This window comes from Myotis myotis, unplaced genomic scaffold (assembly GCF_014108235.1).
Source record: "Myotis myotis isolate mMyoMyo1 unplaced genomic scaffold, mMyoMyo1.p scaffold_m19_p_2, whole genome shotgun sequence".
NCBI classification, from domain to species: Eukaryota; Metazoa; Chordata; class Mammalia; order Chiroptera; family Vespertilionidae; genus Myotis; species Myotis myotis.
Genome location: NW_023416324.1, coordinates 146,654,042 through 146,674,910, shown reverse-complemented (window position 1 = coordinate 146,674,910; position 20,869 = coordinate 146,654,042). Strand labels below are relative to the sequence as shown.

At 39.5% G+C, this 20,869-nt stretch overlaps 1 protein-coding gene across 2 annotated transcripts; it reads left to right on the top strand.

Annotated features, from left to right (window-relative positions):
* Window positions 1–18,781: 18,781 nt before the first annotated feature.
* On the top strand, window positions 18,782–20,625 carry RETNLB (resistin like beta). Of its 2 annotated transcripts, none has more exons than XM_036352035.1 (4): window positions 18,782–18,895; window positions 19,056–19,201; window positions 19,701–19,778; window positions 20,361–20,625. In XM_036352035.1, the coding sequence occupies exons 2-4, from the start codon at window positions 19,081–19,083 to the stop codon at window positions 20,486–20,488; spliced, it is 327 nt and encodes a 108-aa protein (XP_036207928.1). In that variant the 5' UTR covers window positions 18,782–18,895; window positions 19,056–19,080; the 3' UTR covers window positions 20,489–20,625. The 2 variants fall into 2 exon arrangements, with proteins under 2 accessions (XP_036207928.1, XP_036207926.1); XM_036352033.1 differs by having other exon boundaries at window positions 19,056–19,207.
* Window positions 20,626–20,869: the final 244 nt, after the last annotated feature.

Sequence of the window (20,869 nt, the reverse complement as noted above, 5' to 3'; positions counted from 1 at the left end):
TTTTGCTTTGGTTTTTTATTATGGTCTACTTTCTTCCACGAGACTCTAAGCTCCAAGAAGTCAGTCCCAGTGTCTCTCTTCTTCATCGCTGCTTCCCCCAATACCTAGAAAATGACTATAGATAGTACGTGCTCAGCAAATATTTATTGATTTAATGAAATAACCATTGTAGTTATGACCAATTTTCCAAAATGACATCCAATCATTTAGCTTCACATCCAATATAAATTTCCCATAGGAAAAACAGTGCTCTTTCTCTCCCTTCAAAATAGCCTAGAATATATGAGAGGATAACAATAAACATTGTTATTGCAGCTTCTAAGTGTAGTCAAGTTACTCTTTATATTTATTTATTTGTGCATTTACACATTCAACAAATATTTATTAACAGCCATCTGTGGGAAACATGGAGCAAGACATAATAAGCTTGTCTATTGGGCAGAAGTATAACTATCATTGTCTAAATATAACTAAGAGGTTTCAAAAGTCAAAGATTTTGACAGATTTTCTCAACTCACTACCATACTCATCCTAGTTATCCAGAAACTCTATCTCAAAGACTCAGCAAGAATTTTGCTGTGAACCCCAGGACTAGAACAGCCAGCATCGGTCATGTGAGCCCCAGTGGGAACTGCTCTGTAGAACTAAGCATGTTTAGATAGATGTGGCTGAAGCACTCTGTAAGCAGGGTTTTCCTCTAGGCTTGGGAGTCTGGTTAGCAATGGAGAGAGAGGAGCAGTTTGGGATGGAGGACTTATTTTGGAGCTCAGTGACATTGGGATTGGGTGTGGTTCTCTTTTGAACAGTGTGGTCACAGGGTATTTGTGGAATTAGACAAAATGCCATCTGACAGCTAAGGATAGGAGAGAAAAGAGCAAAAGCACAATTTTTCCATCCTGCATTTATGACAATTTCTCCATCTACCACTGCAAATCATTTCATCATTCCTCTTTGGCCAGGATCATAGCTTACAGGATCTTGCCTTATTTATCTTACCTTATTTAACTGCATTGAATAGCAAGTACACTTGAGAGAAGGGATTTTCCCTATGATTTCATATGCAATAAATGCACCAAAAAATGCTTGCATGGTTTTTTACCAGACTGAGGTTGGTGCTCCATGCTGCTAAATCCACAGCTTGATAATACAACCAGTTTCTGAAACTTTTTGTTCACTGTATGCATAACTACATTGTCAATTGCAGCACTGAAAGGTAGACCTACAAGGCTTTTGGTTTTGCAAGATAAAGCTGCTTGACAATTGCCATCTTGTTTGGAAATGGCAACTGATGGTTTTCAGGGTGATTAGCAAGCTGTGATCTCATTAACCTGCCCTTGAAGTCAGTTTTACTACAAACTGCAAGTTGGATTTCCTGTAGGAAACCACCACTCTGCCCCCACTCCCCCTCCTTCCACCACTGGGTCTTAACTAACATAGTTTCCAAGGAAACTCTGCAATGTTAGCAAATAATGATAATAAAAGTGATTATTATTAAAGCATCTACATTTCCAGACAAAAAGGGGAGGAAAGGGGAAAAGTGTGCAAGTTTTATGGATTCAGTTGATATTTGTTTAGTCTTATTGAGGTGCTTTGTATACATTGGTACAAGCCCTTCAACTTTGGCCTATTCTTACTATGGAGAGAATTACATTTTTAAAAAGGCTCTTTTGCTTGTATTTATTTTTATACTTGAAAGCTTCCCCTTGCTAACTGATCCTAGTAAATATTCACACACATTGTGTCTTTTTGCCTGCACCCTTCTTAGATCAGTGAAGAAGACTTGGCATTCAAAATATCAAAGCTAATTAGTGGTAATGAATGATTTATACAAAAGGCTCAATATTACCCTGTTATTAATAAAAATAAAACTGTTTGGATGGAAGAGATCACAGCATAGGGATATCATGTTGCTCAGAAATCCAGGTTCTCATTTGATACCAAAAAGCTGCCAGATTGAAGCATCTAAAACCATCCATTTAGCCAGCTTTCCAGAGGTTCTGGATGATGGTTGTTCTGTATTTTAGTTGTAATTTTGATGTGGTTGTGGGAGGCGGCAAGTACAGGCATTTACTTATGCTGCCATCTTGGTTTCTCCCCCTCAAGGAATCTTTGATTTCTTCTTTGATCTCATTGTTAATTCACTCATTGTTTGGTAACATGTTATTTAGCTTCCAGGTATTTTTGTGTTTTTCAGTGTATTTTTTTTTTCCTTGTGATTGATTTCTAGTTTCCAGTTTGGGTATTTTCTATTACCTATCTTCAGGCACACTGATTCTTTCTTCAGTTATGTCAAGAATTTTCATCTCTCAGTTTATATCATACATCTTTTCTATCATGTTGTCTACATTTCCTATTAGAGTTCTTAACATATCCATCATAGTTATTTTATAATTTCCTGTCTGATAATTAAACATCTGTATCATATTTGAGTCTGGTTCCAGTAATCTTTCTTTTCATACTGTTTATTTCTTGCCTTTTGGCATGCCTTGTTGAAAGCCAGATATGTTGTTTTGGGAAATAGGAACTCAACTAACTAGGCCACTAGTGTAAGGATTTATGTTAATCTGTCTAGGAGTTGGGTATCATTTAACGTTTGCTGTAGCTATCAGTAACAGAGGCTTAAAGTTTCTCTAGTGACTTCATTTTTCATCTCACATATTTACTCCAGACTTTCCTAAGTATTCCTCTTCCAACAGGTTAGGTCTCTCAGTTGTAAGCCACTACTATTATACTGGAACTTTGTGGTGCTAAGGTGGGTGAGGGCTTGAAGCATTCTATAATCTTTAAGTTACATGTCAGCCTTTTAGTGGGCTTGTGTTTCTGGCCTGTGACCTTTACAAATGATTTTTCTTGTATCATTTTCTTCCAACCCTCTTAGATGAGGCAGGAGGGCTAGATGGGGCTGGAATGGGAGGAATGCCTTTTTGCCACAGTTCTGGAACAATGCTTTGATAAAGTCTTTTTCCATGAAAAGTGGGCCTTTGTTATGAGGGAGGCTCCAAACATGCATTTCACAATAATTACTGCTCCTATCCATCTGCCAGAACCAAAAAGACTATATCTTTCTCAGATGTTCACCATGAGAAGTTGGGTTTCTTGGAGGTAAAGTTCGTAAAAGGTGGGTGTCCCCTAAAACTTAGTTACTCACTCTCATGCTGGTCCATAGCCAGCCTACAGCAATTTATCAAAATAAACATCTAAGTATTTCTATCAGTTTATTCCTTCAGTGGTCTCTGCTCTAGGTAAGTAAGACCACTGTGATGGATCTACCTGTCTCTCCAGATTTCAGGGCAATGTTTTGTACCAGAAACTCAATTCTCTGGTTAGTCCAAAAAAGGTGTTGATTTTCAAAAAGTGATTACTTCAAGTACCAAAGTATATATTTTTTATCATGTTAAGGAAATATCTCTATTACTATTTTATTGAGTGTTTTATCAGGAATTTATATTGTGTGTGTGTGTGTTTCCAGGATTTTTCAACATATATGTAGATACTCAAACGATTTTCCCCTTTGATCTATCAATATGGTGAATTAAATTAACAAATTTTCTAATATTGAATGATCCTTGTACTCTGGGGTTAAGTCAGACTTGGCCATGATGTATTTTCTAATGTGCTGATGAATTCAATTAGTTGTATCCTTTAAAGAGGTAATGAAGATTAAATGAGTAGGGCCTAATTCAATATGACTGGTGTCTTTATAATAAGAGATTAGGAAACAGGTATACACAGAAGAAAGACCATGTAAAGACACTGGGAAAAGACAGGCATCTACAATCTAAAGAGAGGACTCAGAAGAAATCAACTGTGCCAACAACATCTTGACTTGTGCTCCAGACCCTGAGGAAATAAACTTCTGTTGTTTAAACCACCCAGTCTGTTATGCTTTGTTATGGCAGCCCTGGCAAACTAATACAATGCCTGACCATATTTATTGCAGTGTTTATAAACAAGGTCAGAAAAATCACTATGGTATGTGTGGTGCATAGGATTCTGAAGGCAAAGATTTCAGGCAACTGTTAACGGAATTGGGAAGTGTATAGTTTTACTGAGAAGCCCATTTGCCTGGGTCATATAATGGGCTAAGACTTGCTCATTGTTGATCCATTGATCATTCTCTTTCAATTCTTCGAAGAAATATTTTTCAAAAGCTTTTTTTTAGCCAAAAAAGATGACTAATGGTAGTACCTACTTTTATGTAAATAAAATTAGTCCCAGATAATTCATTTTTTCTATTATCAAACCTCTTAGCCAACACTTAAATGGTTTCCTGATTGCATTTGTTTTGTCTTATGCCATTATATATGCATAGTGCACTCCTGAAGTTATGTATTAAAGGTTCAGCCTTGAAAAATTATCTGCTAAAATAGCTAAATTTATGAATGACTATTGAATAGTCACTATTTAGAATAGTCACTATTCTAAATTAGATATTCATACACCTTTCCTAGTCTCACCCTTTGCCATGGTGTCTTTTTTTTTCATTAATTAAAAAAAAACCTAGCAAGTCAACCCTTAGTTTAAAAAAACTCAGCAACTTCCCCTTGTTAAGAAAATGTATATATTTGCAGCAAAATACTTTTTTAAAACAAGTCGTATGTAAGTCTTTTGAATTGGTTATTTTTACCCCTTGTTGAACATACAAAGGCCGATTTTGAGGCCAAGTGTCTTGTTACTACACATTCAGGAAGCTTAGTAACCATTAGAGCCTGGACTTGGGAATTTTGTTCCTGTAGATGTGGTGTCAACTTTCCCCATATCTATAAGAATAATAACATCATAATATGCTAATTAAACAGGACATCCTTATGGATAGCCTTCCAGAGGACCTTCTGGACAAAGCTGGGGCTGCCAGGGCCAAGGCAGCCGCAGCCGCTGCCGCTGCGAGGGCAGAGCCCCTTTCATGAATTTCATGCATCAGGCCTCTAGTCTGTATTCAAGGACATCAACTACATTATAACTTACCTTCAGTTATGATATTACTAGTATAAAGTTAGTAAACAAAAACAAGTGACCAAATCACTAATGTCTATATTGTCATCCAGGCACATGGTAAAGAATCAAATTCACCTTAATCTCTCAGCTGCTTGTTCAAAGCCAGCCTCATCTAAACACAATGCTTCCTCAGATTTTCTCCTGTTATATGAATTCCACCTTGTAAAGTAACCCTGAAATTAAACATAAGGAAAGAATCAGGCAAGTTTATTCTATTGTTTAATTGTGTGTTTAATGGTACAACTCCTTACCAAGATTTCTTTTTTTTTTTTTTTTGGTTCCCCCAAATAGAAATTTTACTAATGAGCAAATGATTAATTCATGAACATTCTAAATTTTCACACTTCTAAAGGAATCCATTTGCTTTTTCTACATGTTGAGTCACCTCCTGGCACTTATTGGTTCTAAAGAAATGGCTAATGGGGAGGGAGTACTGAGGAAGCCCAATAATTCAGCATTGGCATGTCTCATAGGGAACTACAGAAGAACTGAGGTTGTGTACACTTGGGGGAAGCTCTGAGAGTTAGGGAGGGAGAAGCTTAGAAGGATTGAGCATGAGCAAAAGAGGACTGAAGAGAGCAGACATGTTTTGAATGAAGAATATGGAGGGGAGAGTGATAATAAAAGATTTTTAAAGGTGCTTGTTTTGCTTTAAAATACACCTTTCTCTCACATGGTCCATTGAGAAACTGACTAAATTATTAACTCTTCTAAATTACTTTTAACTGCCAGAACCAGACAATGTGGGTTCTAGAACTGAATTGATATTTACCAGAATGATTTTTAAATGTCACTTAGGAAGGGATCGCTTCATGCAAATATTGCTCAAAGCTTTTTCACACAAGAATCACAACAAAGAAGAATGGGAAATGACAAAGAACAAACTCTTCCCAAGAATATGATTTGGTGATGGCCTGATTCTTCACCAGTTGGTTTCCCTTTGACTACACCAAACTTCCAAATGCCTTACCACTCCACTCAGTGGTGCCTTCAGCTTCTTTTCCTGAAGAGTCTTCCCAGAGAACCTCAGGGAGAGCTAGCTCATCACAAGTAGGCCCTTCATAAACAATTCTTAAAAAATCATTTAATTTAAATTTATATCCATCTGCCTCTTGCTATCATGCTCACCCTGTTTATTTTTATTTTGTTTTATATCAGTTTTTTGGTAAAATTCTTCATGAATATTTTCATCTGTTATATGAATTCCACCTTGTAAAGTAACCCTGAAATTAAACATAAGGAAAGAATCAGGCTTCTATCACCATCGTGATAGAAGCCACACCTGCCAGCTAAATTAGACATGGAGTACCTTAAGCAGAGAAATGTCTGCCCTCCTGCTCATAGTGACAAGCTGTTTCTTAGAAGCCTGTCCAAAACTAATTGTGAAGCAAGGCTTCCTGAGACATTTCCCAAACTTCATTCAAGCTGCACCATTCTCTGGAGCAAGGGCAGGATCTCAGCCTAGCACATGCATAGACAGGTCACTCTGCTCCATTTACTCAGGGGCAGCTGTGCTATTGGGCCAGCTGGCTCTCAGCCTCATGGGACAGCTCCCAGGAAGTGGGCATGGGAGGATGCACCTCAAACCACACTGGCATATGAAGCAGAGGCTGTCTGTGCCTACGTGCCTAAGTGGCTTGTCTGGATGCCGTGTTATAGTCAGGAGTGGGATAATTTGTGGTTGTGCCTATATTTACCCTCCTCTTGTCAGTCTAATCTTGAACCCACTACATTCTCCACTCAGTTGCTTTTAACTTTGCTCTCTGATGCCATTTCCTTCACAGATGGGAAATGATAAAGCACTTCAGGTAAGTGTACTGTTTTGAGAAGGAAATCATCTCAGTAGAATGGTCCTGCAATGGAGTCAAAGGACTAGCCCCTGAGTGGGCTCTTGCTTTTTCCCAGGTGTACCTCACCTCTGTTAATGAGCCTGGACAGATGAAAGAGAATCGTCTTATTGCTGCCCCTGCCTTAGACTGATAAAGTAGGCTATTCCTTCATTGTCATATTATCTTTTTTTAAAAAAATATATTTTATTGATTTTTTACAGAGAAGAAGGGAGAGGAATAGAGAGTTTAGAAACATTGATGAGAGAAACATCGATCAGCTGCCTCCTACACACCCCCCACTGGGGATGTGCCTGCAACCAAGGTACATGTCCTTGACTGGAATCGAACCTGGGACCCTTTAGTTCACAGGCCAACGCTCTATCCACTGAGCCAAACCAGTCAGGACTGCCATATTATCTTTTCTTTCAACAATTATTCTCTGAATACCCACAGCCACCATGTATTTTGCTAAATATTAGGTATACAAAGATGAAAAGGTTACTGCTGCCTTTATAATCTACCAGAAACCAGACATAAAAATAACCAAATACAATGAAAAAAGTCTAGGAAAAGACATATGTAAGATGTCAGGCTTAATCCTGGTGACAAGAAGACATCACTAAGAAATTGGCATTTAAGAAAGGACTTAAAAATGAATAGATGGAGAAGGCAGGAAAGGATTTTCTAAACTAATGAAACTGCATAAGTTATAGCAAAGAGGCATCAAAGAGCATGACATCTGAATGCTATAAATATGGCTGCAAATCAATTGGATTAACTACTTTTATTACCATTAGTAAATAATGATAATGTCATTATTTGAATTGTCAGCCTCTGATAGAGGAGTGTCTCCAATTCAAAGTATGGTATTTTTTCTCCCATAAATTATAACATGGAATAGAGGCAGCATCAGAATGTCAGAATTCTATTTCACAAGTACTAGTCCTTGATTTAAACTATAAATCACTCCTTGGGAAGAAAACTCAGAGGAAAGGGTAGTATGTGTCCCTTGTACTCTATCCAATACTTTGTGAAGCAAATGGATAATGAAGACCAAAAAATATAAACCTGAAATGACAATTTCCTCTAGGATGTGTTAAGTGGTTGGATAGAAAGATCCAACCTAGGCTGAGGACCTACAAGGTGCTTTAACAGGAGATGCAAGTCTGAATGTGATGGAAACCATTTGAATGTGATATACCCTCTGATTAAATGTGAACATATTTTTTTCCACAAAATACTGTGCCAGCCATTATTTAGCCAAAATTTGCATCCTTTGTATTATTAGACCTTCTTAGACTTTTCTTTGCTCCCCATCTTGCATTATATGTGTGCTCAACTCCTGACTTGGGTTCTGACTCCTGCTCTAAATGCCATACATGCCCTTGACCTCAATGAAAAATCTCTCAAAAGCAAGGGTTAGGTTAAGTTAGCAGGTTTTCCAGCTCTTGATCCACATATGGCCCAGATCTCCAATCCAAGCACCACCCCTCCATGGTCAGACCCCACAAAGAGCAAGTGGACAAAGCTCCATACCTACAAAGACTGATAGCTCCCAAAATATCCTGGGCTCTTGTCAAATGTGCAAAAGCATAACATATCATCTTTCTGGCAGAAGAGTAAGATGAATGAGAGCTCAGAGAACCAACAAAAATTAGGACCTGTCAGGACTAAAGAAAACTTAGACATCATGGAGACTTGTGCCAAAATTGATGCCAATAGGGAATGCTGAGGTCCCACCCCAGATGTCTTAGTTGGCATCAGAAAGCTTCAGAAAGCGCCAGAGATTTAAATTCTTCCAGAATTCTGGGCCAGAAATACTTAATTCTAGGGAGGAAGTACAGCAGGGAGGAGAAGGGGCTCTCACAGCAGGACTAACTCTTAGATTCTGATTTATTGGCACAACTGCCAAGTTTGGGCATGTTGATAGTAGATCATCCTTCTTATATTTGCTAACACAACTTTGAAGCCTCATACCCAGTTCAGGGCTCTTGCCCAGGGCTCAGCATGGAAGACACAAAATAATAATAATGGAGACTGATTGCAGAGGAATCTGTCAGTGAGTGTGACATCTGAGAGGATTATGCTTGGGGCAGATGAACTGTGAAAAATAGAATATTAAAACTAGCAGTTGTCAGAATTCTTTTCCCCAAACTCCACATGCTCCTGTTTAGTTTTATAATAAATATCAATTATCCAGTAGGAGAGGAGAGAGTCAACATCCATCACTAGACATCTGGCTTTGGAAAGGCTTTGCTGAGGAGAACACAGCCTGTGAAACTGAATCTGTGCAGCCTCCATTCTCTGGTGGTCTCAGGCAGGCTTGCATCCAGAGAAAAGAATCACTTTGCTATTTTATTTTATGGCTGCATTTACAGTATGGTGTAAAACTTTTTGGCGGCATAACTTTCAGGATTTCCTTCTTCTATAACCAGCAATTCCACTGAAATGTGAAACAAATGTAAAATTAGCGAAGGCCAAGTCTCATCCCATACCTTGGATTTCATTTGGGCTTGGAGAAGTGGGACAACATCGTACAAAGTACAATGCAGAGAAGCAGAGACACCTGGGTGTCCTCCCAGCTCTGTGCCCACAAAGTCGCTCATTTGTGACCTGAGGTAGGCCATGGCAATTGTCTCAGGCTTAGATTGAATTTTCCTTTCAATGAAGGGGTAGAATTAGATCAAGCTCTAAAGACCCTGGTAAGCTCTAAGAGTCTGATACTATACTCGGTTGACATCTGAGACACAGTCTCATGGGCCTCATCTTCAAGTTTCTATTCCTATAATGATACATGGATTACTAAAGGGTAGAGTTGTTGGGAAGATAGATACTTCAGAGGAAAAGTTTAAAATAGACCTTTGTGCCATTTCTGTCTAATATTTCTGAGGAATTTCTCATTTCTCTGGACAAGAAATAAATATTTTAAGGATATCTTCAAAAATACTTTGGAACCCTACCTCTCCTGAACTCCTGAAGGTCCTACTGGGTAAGCAGCTCTGAAGGGATGAGGGAGTGCAGCCGCACACCCCCTCCCGCTGCACTGGTAGGAAGGAGGATCCAAGAGCTTTGCTGACACACAGCTGGGGGTACATTCTGAGCCATATGCAGATAGTTTGCATAAATTGTGCTCTTTCAACGAGGAAAGCCACACACATACAAAAACACACTCACTACCTATTTGCTGACCCACTGCAGACCATCCAGTCTCTCTTCACCAGTCATTCTTCCAAAACATAAACTAAACCACAATGATTACGCTTCCATTTAAACTTCTGAGGTAATATTTTTCGAGCTCCTTTGAAAAATAGATTGACAGCCAACCTATGACTTCCTTTCTTACATTAATGTTTATGTTAGTATTTTAATTATCTGAGTAACAATTCATTCCCAAACTCAGTGCTTAAAACAATGCTTTATTATTTCTCATGATTCTGTGGGTTGATGGGAAGTTTTCTCTGCTGGGCTCCTCCAGGCTCACTCATAATGCTGCATTCAGCTGGAGACCTGGCTGGCCTGCAAGGTCCCTGGTGCCTTTACTGATGTCTGGCAGTGGTCCTGGCTGTTGGCTGGGGGACCTTGGTCCTTCTCTGTGAGGCCTCTTCTCCTCAAGTCCGCTGGACCAGCTTCCTACATGGTAGTTTCAGGGCAACACTTCGAAGAAAAAAGTGAAGGCCAAAAGGTTTGTTATGGATGGCCTAACATCAAAAGTTGTACAACATTAGTTTTGCTACATCCATTGGTCAAAGCAAGTCAGATTTAGAAGGTGGGAAAATAGATTCTGTCTCTTGATGGGAAGCACGATAAAGTCAAAGAGGCATGTGTGCAGGAATTGGAGGGCTGGTTGCAAAATTCTTCACCTCTACCACAAAAGCTTTTAAAATAATAAGAAAGTAGAACATCATAATAATAGAAAAAGTAGAATGTATCAATAATTACGAATAAGGAAATAAAAATCCCCCTTCATCCCACTGTCCCAGAAGGACTGTTAATATAATCAGTACATATAATTCCCAGCATTTTTCTGTTCATCTTTATATCAGGTCTAAAAATACATACTGTTTTGTGCCCTCATTTTTATAACTTGAAAGTATGTTCTAAACATTTTTTCATGATGTACCCTATAGCTCATGTATTTAATGTGCCATCATTTATTTAAATATTTTTACTACTATAAATAGTAATGTAACAAACTTTTTCATATAAATCTTTGTGCACATCTTTGTGCACGTGATTATTTCTTTACTAGAGGCTCAGTGCACGAAATTTGTGTAGGGGGGGGCGTTGTCCCTCAGCTCGGCCTGCACCCTCTCCAATCTGGGACCCCTCAGGGGATGTCCAACTGCGGTTTACGCCTGATCCTGCAGGGGTTGGACATCCCTCTCACAATCTGGGACTGCTGGCTCCTAACCACTCGCCTGCCTGCCTGCCTGCCTGATCGCTCCTAACCACTTCTGCCTGCCAGCCTGATCGCCCCCAGCTGCCCTCCCCTGCTGGCCTGATCGTCCACAACTACCCTCCCCTGCCGGTCTGATTGCCCCCTAACTTCCCTCCTCTGCTGACCTGATCTTACCCCTAACTGCTTGCTCCCCTGCTGGCCTGATCAACTCTAACAGCCTCTGCCTTGGTCCTCACCACCGTGACTTTGTCTGGAAGGAATTCAGATGTCTGGAAGATGTCCGGTTGACCTGGTCTAGTTAGCATGTTACCCTTTTATTAGTATAGAATATTATGTTCATAAAGTGAAATTGCTGGGTCAAAAAAAAATGTATTCTAAAACTTTGAGATATTTTGCCAAATTATATCCCATAAAAAATTTAAAATAATTTTGCTCCAAGCTAAAGAATATAAGAAATCCCTGTTTTTCCCTTTTCCTTAACCCTGGTGAATCTGAAAAGTGAAAACTGACATTCTAATCTATCTGAATTTGTATATCATTGTCAGTTAATAAAATTGAACATTTTCTCCATTTTCATCAGCCATTTTCATTCTCTCACCAATTCATCAGCCAATTCCATTCTCTCTTACTTCTCCTTCTGGAAATATTAAGGAGAGAAAATAGAGAAGGAGTTGTAATGGAAAGCCCTTGCTTTGTCATTATATTAGTCTCTTTTTCTCTAGACAAGTGGTTAACTATAACGTGAGTGCATAAAATTGGTAACAAGAATTATAGTTTACTAGTTAAAGAGACCAGTTCTGGTAAAGCAGAGGAATAGGAAGGAAGGAAGGAAGGAAGGAAGGAAGGAAGGAAGGAAGGAAGGAAGGAAGGAAGGAAGGAAGGAAAGAAGGAAGGAAGGAAGGAAGGAAGGAAGGAAGGAAGGAAGGAAGGAAGGAGAAAAAGAACGAAGATTTTGGTGGAGGGAAAGAGAAAGAAAGGTAAAAAGTTATAGGTTCAAGAAAAGGCAGAGAGGTGGGAAAGAAACGTTAGAATTAATTTAATAAGCAGAGATAGATCAGGGAGGTTTTAAAAATTAATGCTGGCTGGATTTCTATGCTAGATGAGGAAACACGAGGCCTGAGAAATAGGGAGACTTGTCAATCTGTTACTGAATCTGGAGTATGCCAGGGTTGACCCTGTTCAACCTTTACTTAGTGAATGAATGCCTTTTAAAAAATGACAAAAGCTTTAGAATCCTCATGGGATATTTCAACAGCATGAGAAACTCTATTTTGGCCTTCTAGTTGAGGCAGGATAGAACCAGATAAAAAGGTAATATAAATTCTTAGGCCAACATTAATCCATTCATTTATTTACTAACCAACCAAAAACTATTGACACCTGCCATACACCAAACACTCAGTGCTGGAGGTATAGAGAAGAATAAGAAATGATTATTTCCCTAAAGCAACTTAAAGTCTAGTAAGGCATCGGACATTGGGGAAAAGAAATAACTAGGCTAGTGCAGAGACATCTGTTCATGTGTAATTATTCAGGCAATGAATCTATGATGTGTCCACAGTGAGACCCTTGCTTTTGAAGTTATTTGTGGCATTTAGCTTGTCTTACTATTAAGAATAAACAAGTCAGAAAGATGGCTTTTTCCCCCCCAAAGCATAACTTAAGCTAAGCTCCCCCATCCAGAATCTTCTAGGTGTGTTTGTTCTCAAATCACAACCATTATCAAAGAAGATACCTGGCTCGGCCACCAGCTTTTCCAGAACCAGTCTTAAACTGTGAGCCTCTAATTCCTGGCTCCTCCCTCCTTCATGTGAGTTTTGGGTCTTGGTGTCCACAAATGGTAGTAGAATTCAATCAGGATCATCTCAGTCCTCTAACTTTGAGTCTAAAGGATAATCTCAGTCCTAAAAGTCTTATTCTAAACATAATATTCTAAAGAGTTTAAACTTCAAAGTCAATGTTTTGGAGTCTCTTCCCCTTTCCTCCCAGAAACCTCTTTGACCCCTTTATAAATGTGCCTCCCTTCTCCCAGTTATTAGTTCTGCATTTCAGGAAATCTCAAAAGTAGAGGGAACCAAAAAGTAGCCAGATATTCACCAACCATGTTCTATTTCTGGGTACATGAAAATGATTTCAGTTGAATTTAATTCAGTGATTATGATGAGAATTAAACAGAACCTGGTATCAGGAAATGCTATCAACATGGACCATTATAGGTGACCAAATACATAGAAAGCTAAAATCAAGAACTTGATTAGACTTTGTAGAGCCATACTTATTAATTATGTATGTCAAGCTACTTATAACAATAAAAGCGTAATATTAGACTGGGCAGCCAAATAACCTTAAGAATGTTCTTCCAGACAACCTTCCAGACGAATCTGGGACTATTAGGGCCGAGCCCCTCACATGAAATTCATGCATCGAACCTCTAGTTTACCATACATATCCAATTACCAGGTAGCACAACAATAGCATTAAAATGTATATAAATGAAATTAAATGAAATTTTTATAGGTTTTATTTGTCTTTCTATATATACAAATAGAGATGATAGAGATATATAGGTATATAGGCCTCCAAGCTTGTCCCTCATCAGTTCAGCTCTCTTTTTACATCTTTAAGAACCAAAGGGTACATGGCTACTAAGCTACTTGAGTTATTGTGGAGGGATCACCCCGTCCTGATTTAACCACAGACATTCGGAGGTTCTTTCAAAAAAACATTGATTGGAGATTTAAGTGGCTGGTCATTCACTCCTAGGAACACGGCAGAAGCAATATGACCAGAAGAACTTTCTGTAGCCTACTACCTTTTGTCACCTCTTCTTGGACATGGGACAGTGTCCTCTTTTACAGTTGTTTCTGTCATTCTCCCCTGGGACCCACCCCCTTCCTGAATCAGAACCCTGGAATCCTTAATTGCTTATCCTTAACCAGCACATGGAGATAGAACAACAGGGGAAAAGAGCCCTGAGCTAGGAGAGTTGTCATGTCAGGTGATCCCACGGTGAATCTGTTGATGTTGGCTTGACCTATGTCACCCTTAAACCACTCCCCTGAAACACTCTACTTCCACAGGCCTGTGGCTCTTCTAGCCTCTACCAAGCTCATCCTCATTCTTTACGCTTCCTCTTCTCTATTATCTCCTTCCCTAGCTAGTGGTCAGCAAACTCATCAGTCAACAGAGCCAAATATCAACAGCACAACAATTGAAATTTCTTTTGAGAGCCAAATTTTTTAAACTTAAACTATATAGGTAGGTACATTGTTATTAACTTAATTAGGGTACTCCTAAGGCTTAGGAAGAGCCACACTCAAGGGACCAAAGAGCCGCATGTGGCTCGCAAGCTGCAGTTTGCCGACCACAGTGGAACCTTTACTTTCATTATCCCCTTCCCAGTGTTCCACCTTGCAATTATTCTTCACCCATAATCGCTGTCTCTTGCTTCTGCTTTTGTCCACACTCAACAGCTTAATCTATTATCCAAGTGTTACCACAACTAACTTTATAATAAATAATACCAAGAACATACTATTGTCTTTATTAGATATTTCCAATATCCAAAGGGACAACATCTTTGGACAAATCAATTTGCTCAGCCATTGGGGGAAACTCCTTCAACTACTGGAGTGCAAATTTTCTTCTTATAGCTAACTTGTGCCTGATTGGAACCTCGATGAGTAAGGAGCCTTAATGGTTTCACAGCTAATTGAAAGCATCAACTTATCAAGTTCTAAATAACCAATTTTTCCCTGCTTAATGATACAGAATTCTGCAGTCTTAATCGGGTACCCATATAACCCTTGAGTGGATTCCAAGATAATTTTTGAGGGACATTTTGTTCTGTCTCCAAGCAAACCCATGATTAATGTCTATACAGGGCAGGTCAGCTTCTCAATTTTTATCTGCATCTCATTTTTTACATATAATATCAACCTGACTGATTTCTCATGTACTCTCTAAAGTATATGAATCTACAAGATAAAATAGCAGTACTTCAATGGTTAGAGACTTGCCAACTCTAGAGAAAAACAGACCTAGAAACTCGTGTTTGAGACTCTGCCAGCTTCCTGTGGCTCTTGGTTTTCTTGGTCTTCTATTACTTTTTTCAGATGCACCATGAGTTTTAAAAATTAATTATACGTACAAATTCAATTTATAAACTATAAACATGTGCTAACTAATATGTTTAGTCTAAAGCATATATAAGACAGAAAATATTAAAGAATAAGAAAAATAAATAAATAAAAATAGAAGCTCTGTTATTTACTTATGACCCAGTGGATCATTTTGTGTACCTTTAGAGCTCTACATTCAACATTGAAGACCCCAGCTCCCGTGTACAAAGAAAGGCAGAGGAAAACAGTGCTGGCCTTAGCTTAACCTGGAACAGACCTTGTCAACCCCAGCCCCATCTTTCAGACCTTTACTTTCTTTAATTGTCCAGTTACTTTTACCCAGAGGATGTTTACGGCCTCTGTCCTATGCTACCAACTCTTCAAACTGTATTTATATAAAATAAAATATAAGTTAATCAGTGGAGAATTGCTTGGGAGGAGGAGATAAGAAAGATTTAAAATGTACCTTCACATTTGGGTCATTAAGAAAGGAGTGCACTCTTAGGAAGAGAGTAGCTCTAGGGAGAGAGAAATGTTAAAAGACTTCACTTACTTTCTCTACACATGTTGGAGGAACAAAAACCTTTCTTCCACCCTCTCTGTATAAGATGATAACCATTTTCCAGGAATGCAGAGGCGATGTCCTCAGAACATAAGCAGTGACCACAAGGGAAAGGGTGCAGGCACAAAGCACTGTGCATTGTCTATAGCAATTTTAAAAGCAATAATAAATTCGTGTAAAACTCAACTCAATTTTTATTATTACCATACACTGGCACTTCTAAATAATGTCGATGGTAAAACCCTCTTCCCCCAAAACACTGATCCAAACAATTGCTGTGATTACTGTTGAGTGTTGATAATGATATGTAAACTTCAATTTAGCAAATTTTAATACTTGTTTTAAAGAGTCATATTCTACATGGGAGTTAATTCAGAGAACTCCTCTTATATAGTGAGGCCCTCCATACTCAAGTCTTAGCTATATGCCTTCATTTTTAAGTTTGTTCTTAAAATGTTCAGGTTTACATTTGTGTCACCAAACCCTATGCTACTACATGTTTCTGCAATTAAACAGTAGATTCCAAATAAGCAGTGACAATCAAGTGCTTATAAAGACAAATTAGCAGGACTTGAATTATATCAATTTGGTCATTCAGTATTATTATGAGTTTAATTGTGCTTCAAAATATAAATTCAAAGATTGTGCAAACTGAGAGGCATAATATTTTTGTTTGGTGAGTGCAAATTTTAGTTCACACAAAAATATCAGACTAGATGTAAACACTATATTTAAATTTCACATCTATTATTTTAATAGTTATTTTTGTTCTAAAACCAGATGAAGAATAGAAAGTAATGATTATTATTGATCATTACATAATAATGACTGGAAATAATTTTGTTATGACAGAGGTGTTAGAAGTGGTCCCCTCTGGGTATCCAATGCACTAGGCATGCCACTGACTGCAAGTGTTACCCAGAAGTGCTATTCACTATCCTTGCTGTCCAGGCTCCATTTAATCTAAGAGAATTCTTGTGTAATCCTGTTCTCTTTTCTTTCCTTGCCATTCTCAGCAAACTCACTAGTCAATGCCATTGAATTCATATTTGCAAACCAACGTCCTGGTTGTCTACTTCCTAGTCTACCACTTTCTTTACCTGAGCCATAAAATTGTTTCTTATCTTCTTTTTTTAGATTATATGTGTTATTATATCAATCTGTGTGTACAGATTAATCTCAGATTTATGTCTTTGACTCTCACCTTTCCCCTGAACCCCAAACTTGTTTACCAATTGCCTATGCCACAGCTCTGTCTGGATGTCTAACAGGCATATTAAATTTATCATCAGATATGATTCAATATTCTGGTGATATCTACTCTTCTTCCAGGATCCCCCATTTCAGTGAATGGTATCACTTTTCAGCAAGTTGTTCAGAACATAACCTTCATCTTTCACTGTTCTCTTTCCCCTGTATCCACATCTAATCCGCCAGTGAGCTCTAAAGAGGCTCAGCCTTCTATACCCAACCCAAATACATCCACTTCTCACTTCTTCCCTGACCACCTCTGAGACCTGGAACTCTGCAAACACCTCCTGCCTGGTCTCCTTGTTTACCTGTTTTCCCTCCAGTCTCTTTCCCACAACAGGGGCCTTAGTAAGCTTTACAAAACATACATCATCTTGTGTATTCTCCTCAACAAAACACTCCAGTAATTATCTGTCAAATTTACAGTGAAGTCCAAAGCCCTTGTATTGATTTAACAAGATTTAATGACCTGGCCCCAGTTGTATTTTTTTTTACCTCTTTTCTAACTTTTCTTTTCCATATTCACTTCACTCACTCTGGCCACAGTCTTTGTAGCTTTCCTTCAACTCACCCACCATCTCCCTGCCTTAAACTCTCTTTTAAAAATATATATTTTTATTGATTTCAGAGAGGAATTACTCAATGATGAAAGAAAATCATCACTCAGCTGCCTCCTGCACAGCCCCCACAGGGGATGAGCCCGCATCCTGGGCTTGTGCCTTGATGGAGAATCCAGCTGTGACCTCCTGGTTCGTAGGTCAATGCTCAACCACTGAGCTATGCCCGCTGGGCATCCTGCCTTAAGCTCTTTAGTCCTGTTTGCCTCTTAGCCTGAAGCATTTGCCCCAGCTCTTCCTCTGTCTCACTTTCCAGGTCATTGCTCACAGGTTACCTTTCCTGAGATGTCGTTCCAGAGCACACTGCATTATGAGAACCAGTACAGAAGCACACTCAATTGTCTTGCCTGATTTCTTTTTCTTCAGAGAATGTGTAAATATATGACATATTATATATTTACCTCCCACATTACAATGTAGTCTCAAGAGCACAAGGACTTTGCCTGCTCAGGATCTCTACTGACAATGTGATACCTGCCACCTCGTGACCGTGATGAGAAAAGACCAAAGAGGAAAAGCCAATAAACTGAGGCTGGTGGAGAAAAGGTAGAAAAGATCAGGTTGGTAATGACCCTGTTGAATCTCCAGAAGAGCCTTGGAATCATGCACCATTCTTCTGGTTAAGTAAACAGTATGCTTCCTTGTTTGTACGGGTCATCAGATTTTCTACTTTCCAACAGCTGGGATTAGCCAGGGACAATAAAATGATGTCTTAACAGGTGATGAGTAGAGCCCTCACTCAGCAGACCATAAAGTAAGCTTTTCCTGATTTAAAAAAAAAACAAACAAAACAAATGGCCTGTAATCCAGGGCAGTCAACAGAAATTCCATGTGCCAGCCTTATCAGATTGCCAAGAAGAAAAGAGAGGGAAGAACAGGAAAGCCAGATAATTCCCCTTGGCACTAGAGAAGCAGAACAAAGACAGCCAGTGTTTACCAAGGACAAACTGAAGATCATCACTGTTGTGTGCACTCCCCAATTGGCAGCGTCTCTGAAAATGTACTACAGAATGTGTTTGCATGTGTGTACATGCTTGTGTGTTAAGCGGTACCCAGGCTATAAAACATCCTTGCCTGAAGGATGTTTTGCAGACCTTTGCAGACCTTTTCTGAGCTTTTTGGTGAGTGAATCCTCTCTGCAGCCACCTTCCCTGCTCCTCCAAACTACTTAGAGAGATCCAAACTCCATCCGGACACTGCCATTTCTGCACGTTCTCTCCTCCCTTCCTTCCCAGCACACAGGCTCAGAGATCTCAGCGTTTTTCCAATCTTTCCTCCCAGCTCCAGGATACTGCCTTTCCACGAAATGAAGCCTACCCCTTGCAGCCTTCTCATGCCCATCCTCCTTCTCCTGCTGATGAGCGCAGGGAGGACTCAGCAGTCCTTAGATGCCATCGTGGATGAAAAGATAAAGGATGCTCTCCAAGGTTTGGGTAATTGACTAGAATTGGAGGAAGTGGGACGATAACCCCTGATCATGCCTCCTGCTCCTAAACCCTAGCTTCTCTGCTGTCCCATCCCTGAAACTCAATCTCTAATCACTCCACTCAAGCCCAAGATTCCTGCCCAGGGCTTTCCCACTCCCCCGTCTCCTTTTGGGCTCCTGGCTAAAAGTTCAGGTTTCCTTGATACAATGAGATTGATGGTGATGATGATGAGGGGGAGGAGGAGGAGGAGAGTAATAATTTATGAACACTCATTATGAATGAGGTATGATGAAAAGCTTTATACAGATTACTTCAGTTAATTTTCACTTTCTGAGGTAAGTACAACTATTACTTTCATTTGAAAAATTAGAAAACTAAACATTAAAACTAGTTAGTCACCTATTCATGGACACAGGGACATATGTGAGGAAGAAGGAGATTAAGGAGGGCATTATGGGAAACAGATCATGGGCAATACCCCTTCTTCTCTCCTACTCAGAGTGCAATCCACATCCTCCAACAAGGATCTCATGTACCAGTGTCACCAACTCTGGCAAACTGTCCTCCTGCCCTTCAGGTGAGTAATTCCATAAGGAGGGATGGTGGGTAAGATGCCCTGTGATCTCCCCTGTCCATCCACAGCTGAGTAATGACTCCTGGATCCCAGAGATCGCTTACCCATTCTGATTTCCCTTAAGGAAGCTACTGAAGAATCTTGGGTTTCCGCCTCTTCCCTCCCCACCTTTCTTTCATGACCTGATATATGAGCCCTTCCTCTTAATTGTCCTGTTATAGTCCTATCACCTACCAAGTCCCCTGCCAATTATTTCTCTTTTTCAATCTATTGCCCTGTTTCAATGGTTAGAGGCACCAGCACAGAGGTGAATTTATCATGAATGTGAGGGAACAGAAGTGCCTAGGCCCTTCACTTTCACAGATCTCCTCCATGGCCATATACCTAAATGTGTTATTTTATTAAAGAGGGCTTTCACAATTGAATTAACTTTAGAACCCACAAAACCTAGATCTATTCCACCCACCCCCGCCTTCCCTCTGAAATTCGTCATATATATTTTTGATGTTACCACTCTGGCTTAGGACTCCTCCAGCCTCTCAAAATCTCAGGGCTCTGACCTCCATGTCTCATGTGCCCATGCAGGGACTTTTGTCACCGGCTGTGCTTGTGGTTATGGCTGTGGTTCCTGGGATATCCGAAGGGAAACCACCTGTCACTGCCAGTGCAGCGTGGTAGACTGGACCACTGCCCGCTGCTGCCAACTGGTCTGAGAAGGAGGATGAAAACCCCATTGTGTGACCATGACTGCAATGAAACCAGGACCCCACACAGGAAACATGACTCAAAGTGTCCCTTTCATTTGTTATAACCCTGCTTCTTAGGTAATAAAGGCAATTTTTGCATCTAACTGTGTATGCATATATATTTAAATTTATCTTTATTGTTGAAAGTATTGCAGATGTTCCCTTTGTGTTTTTTTCCCCACTGACCCCCTCCACCCTGCGCCGCCCCTCCCAGGCCTTCAGCACATTATTGTCTGTGTACATGAGCAATGCATATATGCATATAAATTCCCCAGTTAATCTCTCCCCACCCATCCTCGCCTTCCCTCTGAAATTCATCATATATATTTTGATGTTACCACTTCTGGC